Raw genomic sequence first — 4584 nt, 5'->3', positions numbered from 1 at the left:
TGTGTGTGTGTGTGTGTGTGTGCGCGCGTGTGTGTGTGTGCGTGTGCGTGCGAGCGTGCGTGCGTGCCTGAGTGCGTATACATGTATGTACGTACATATGTATGCAGTATGTATATTATATACTTGCATTTTTACATCTATTTATACGTATAGCTGCGACATGTTCCCCTCTATGAATCGGGTTTACTGTAGTGGTGTGTGTATAGTATACACACACACACACACACCATGCACTCGTCGTGGTACCACAGCTAGGAGCTAGCGCGCGAAGGTGGCAGCAGCGATGGAGGATGGATGCGGCTGCTGCGGCGTTGCTTGGTAACGATTGGAAACAGCCGGCGCGGCGAGCGCAGAAAGATCGATATCATCTACAGTGTTAGATTGACACCGCTAGTCGTCGAGAATAATCTTTGGACTGACGAATAGGGACGCTTGGCGTCTGTCTATGGCGCACGGACTCGGCACACGCAAGCGCCCGCCGTACACTATCAATGTTTCATTAGCGGCCCATATAGCGTAGCCAACGATACGTGATTGGAAAGGGCTCCATAGCAGTCGATGTACACATCATAATGCATGTATTACTTTATATAAAAATTATATATATATATATAATGCCATTAATGGTGCCACACAAGCGAGCGAGCGGGGTCTGGGTTCGTACTCAGAAAGGAACAAAAGTGTCGCGCATGGCGACCTATATTTATCGCGAGCGGCGGCCGTGTGCCATAAATAGCCTGAATGGTTCGATAGAAACGTCGCTCGCTGCAGTTGCTGCTTCTGCTGCTTCTGGCGTTGGTGGTACGTGGAGTTTATCATGCCAGCGGTGATTCCTAGCAGAATAGCCATATATTCTCACCACCATAATTATCACAGGCACCCTAGCCCATTGCACTGTATGGGGATATAGGGTGATGGTTGTGGTCAGGGTTAGGGCCCGGGGGGTGTGTTCTCCGCATAGTGACATATATATATGCGCCGCATTATTGCCCCTCATTTTTCGTTTTCCTTGTCATCTTTTTGCCCCCAAAATTTTTTCCTAACCATCCTTTTGCCCACCAATTTTCCCTTGCCATCTTTCTGCCCCCCCCCCCCCACAAATTTTTCCCTTGCCATCTTTTTGCCTAGTCTCTTTGCCCATATAATTTTCCTTTTAATATCTGGAACGATCGGGGTCACTTGCGCATCTGCGGCTCATATCCTCGCTCATCTCTCGCGGCTAGAGTTTTCAACCCCGTTACACGGAAAAACCGCGGAAATGTTGCTGAATGGAACTTTGCCTAACAAAAATACGCGCCTCACCATTCATCCCGTGTTTAAGAAACCGGCACCCAGCCAAAATTGTTCTCAGCTTATCAAAAATAAAAGCCCAAAGTGAAGTTAATACGCGCGCGGACTTGGTTTGGCAACACTAATCGGGCTCATAACATTGCGGATTGATATCAATATCCAAAATGTTAAGCTGTTCGTAATAATATCGCTTACAAAACTAAGTATGATGAATTCACTCAATCATTCAGTCTTTATATTATTTCTTCGTTCTAATAGCACGCCGGTTTTTCACCATCGAGCGATCGAGCCCGAAAATGGCGAGTACCCTCCCCCCCCCCCAGGTCACGCCTAAGGGACGCGTCAATGTTAGCGCTAGGCGTTGAGCAACGATTGTGGTAAGACAATTATGGTTACAGTCAAAATGCGAGATAAGGTTGGGGATTATGAGGAGTTACGATTAAACTTGCGACCACGTTAAGAGTCACGGTTAGAGCCATCGTACTGGTCGAGCATATGGTCAGGTTCGAGGTTGTGGTTGTGGTGACCAATCATTGGATTGAGCTCAGGGGCAAGGAACGGGTAGGCCTAAATGTTATGGTTAGCGTTGGAATTATAGTTATACTACATGGACATGTTAACTAATATCTCAACTTTTTATAGCAACAATTAACCGATAGATTAGGTACTCACTGAATCTGCTAGGAGATCATATACGTTATACAAATAATCAAACTTGATCCCCGCATCTCCCGTAGTTTTGTAGTCCTTATCAGGGTCAATCTATAGAAAGGAAAATTCTTAATAAATTAATTGATTATTGCTAATATTTTATCAACGTCTTAATTATCTAATTAATTATGAATTAAATATAATATAATTTATGTAAAGTGATCTATCATCATCTTAAATTTCGAACTTCTTATCCATACAACACACCAAAATACACAATAACATACATATTTGTATGTGTTTGCGTTTGCGTGTGTGTGTGTGTGTGCGCGCGCCTGTGCGTGCGCGTTTATGTATGTGTGCATGCGAGTATATGCATGCGTGTACGTGATGCGTGTGTAGGTGAATGTGTGTGTAGGTGAATCTGTGTGTAGGCGTACATATGCGTTATAATTTATGATTTTGAGTTTAGCAATATTTTATCATACTATATGTACCCTGAAGGCTGCATTTATTTCGAGGAAGGATTCGAAAGTAGTTGCATAGAAATCTTGTACTGGCTTCCAGTATTTAGTTTCGTTGGCCTTTTCAATGTCAAGCCTGGAGTAATAAAATTAAAACAATATCAAATATTGCATATAAACACGAGTATATACAGGTTCTGTTCCAGAAAGAGTTAGACATAGACAATGACTACTACTGTAGCCAGTAGGGCCAGCCATGGGCATGGGCCGCGAGTAGAATCATAGCAAAGAAGAGGTAAACATCCACCGGGATGTTGAGCCAGAAAGTAGTTCCGAAAGCGAAAAAAGAAAGGGGAGAGGAAGGGGAAGGGGAATAGGAAGAGAAAGTGGTAGAGGTTGATAAAGAGGAAGAGGAGAGGAAAGGGGGAGGCTTGTCGTTTTCTGATAGGAGAATAATTGAGATATTTAGGCTATACTCAAAAGTAGTCTATCAGTCACATCGAAAAAATTACTCGACTGCTCGTCTATACATCAACAGCAATCTCTGCACCGCACGGCTGCTGGTGCGGAGCCACATGATCTTCGTATACTAGTATATTCATATTACCTACAGTTTTACGGTTAATTAAACACCTTGCTTAAATGCAATATGTATTAGCGTCATGCGTCACAGGTTGAAATTTATAGGATATGCACAAAGACCCCAATAAGGTCCTGCGCTTGTGATCAGTGTACAGTGATGTCCCAGGTAATAGAGTAAACCATTGAACGTCTTCCTCCTCGCGTCCTAATCGTGTGCGATAACAGCCGATTGACGATGACAAAGTCTACTATATATCAGTGTATTTGCTGTTCATTATAAATTATCTTAATTACAGTAATAGATATACAGGCACTGCACATTTCGTACTACTCCGGCGTTACTGTTCGTATATAATATAACTAGCATGAAACGCCTGCGTGCACGGAGCAGGGTAACTACATATCACTGATCTCTTCCAAGCTCTCCGCCAAACACGTAGCCGGTGGAAAAACAGCACGTTAATGGAAATCGAGCGGCGAAACCCAACTGCAATTACCTGAGATCAATCACGGACTTCTTGCGCACCGGATAAACAATCGGCTGGTACTGGTTCGCACCACTCCCTCCTCCTCCTCCACCTCCTGCTCCCCCTCCTCCTCGTCCGCCCGCCCTACTCGGGCTGATTGCCACCAAGTTCCCGGTCATTTCCGGTGAAAGTGGAGGCAGTAGTCTGGAGGATGTCGAGCTCGCACTTCCGTTGCGACTTTTTCCGATGTTCTTTATGAAAGATGTGAACCTGCGGCCGACGTTCATTTCCTAGAAAGGGGTGTAAGGTATAGGAATGAGTACAACGTCAGTTCGGATTTCCACCACAGAAGAAGAATACGGTGAGAAACAATTATGCATTAAGCAAATGTATAAAACAGGCGAGACGTTGAGATATCTGACGCTTAGTTATTACGCATCAAATGTATTGGAAATTAGATACATAGACAGTGCGTACATGTAATGATTAAATGAAAGCTATATGGTGCTGTAGCGACCCTAAGGGTAGCCACGACTGTATTTATTCACCGTAGAACAATTTGTCTGTTTCGAGATCGTTCTCCCCATCCCCAGGAATGGATCAACAAGCTGTTATTTACGAGTATTTGTGTTGTTGCTCGTAAGTTTGTCGCAGCTCATGTCTCTTTTGTAAGATACCACAGAAAAAGTAAACGTGAACACTGTTCACCTCTCTCTCTCTCTCTCTCTCTCTCTCTCTCTCGCCGCCTCATCTCTCTCTCTCTCTCTCTTCTCTCTCGCTCGCTCTCTACGCCTGTCTCGCGCGCCTCTCGGCTAGCTGTGCGCGCAATTAGCGGCAGTTGACACCCCGATCGTTGTCCGAGAGGGAGCTCTGACTGGCGGAGCGGCGCGCCACGTGTTTCGCAGTAAGGCTGGCCAGTCGTGCTCGGTGACGCGAGATGTCCGGGACGTTGCGCTAACCGCGTCACGCGTGCTGCAGGTGAGCGTTCGTCGCACGATCTGCCGCGAGCCTGCGGCAACTTTTATACAATCCATGGCGGCACGACGACGAGAGACGTGCGACTAGCGGGCTTCGCAAGGACCGCAGTAATCGAAGCACGCGGACGTTGCCCGGCATCGAGGAGAAACATG

General features: G+C 45.7%; 1 protein-coding gene across 3 annotated transcripts in view; it reads right to left on the bottom strand.

Annotated features, from left to right (window-relative positions):
- The window catches only part of LOC106808216 (probable E3 ubiquitin-protein ligase HECTD2), an 18343-nt gene extending 14633 nt beyond the window's left edge, over positions 1-3710 (bottom strand). For all 3 annotated transcript variants that reach the window (XM_014810829.1, XM_014810831.1, XM_014810830.1), the window contains exons 1-3: positions 3485-3710; positions 2439-2541; positions 1963-2052 (exon numbers count right to left, since the gene is read on the bottom strand). In XM_014810829.1, the coding sequence (XP_014666315.1) occupies positions 1963-2052; positions 2439-2541; positions 3485-3633 (342 nt within the window). In that variant the 5' untranslated portion in view covers positions 3634-3710. The remainder of the gene's footprint in view (positions 1-1962; positions 2053-2438; positions 2542-3484) is intronic.
- Positions 3711-4584: the final 874 nt, after the last annotated feature.

Source organism: Priapulus caudatus, unplaced genomic scaffold, assembly GCF_000485595.1.
Source record: "Priapulus caudatus unplaced genomic scaffold, Priapulus_caudatus-5.0.1 Scaffold260, whole genome shotgun sequence".
In the NCBI taxonomy this organism is placed as follows: Eukaryota; Metazoa; Priapulida; class Priapulimorpha; order Priapulimorphida; family Priapulidae; genus Priapulus; species Priapulus caudatus.
Note: the sequence above shows the minus strand (reverse complement) of the source record. Positions and strands in the feature narration are given on the sequence as shown.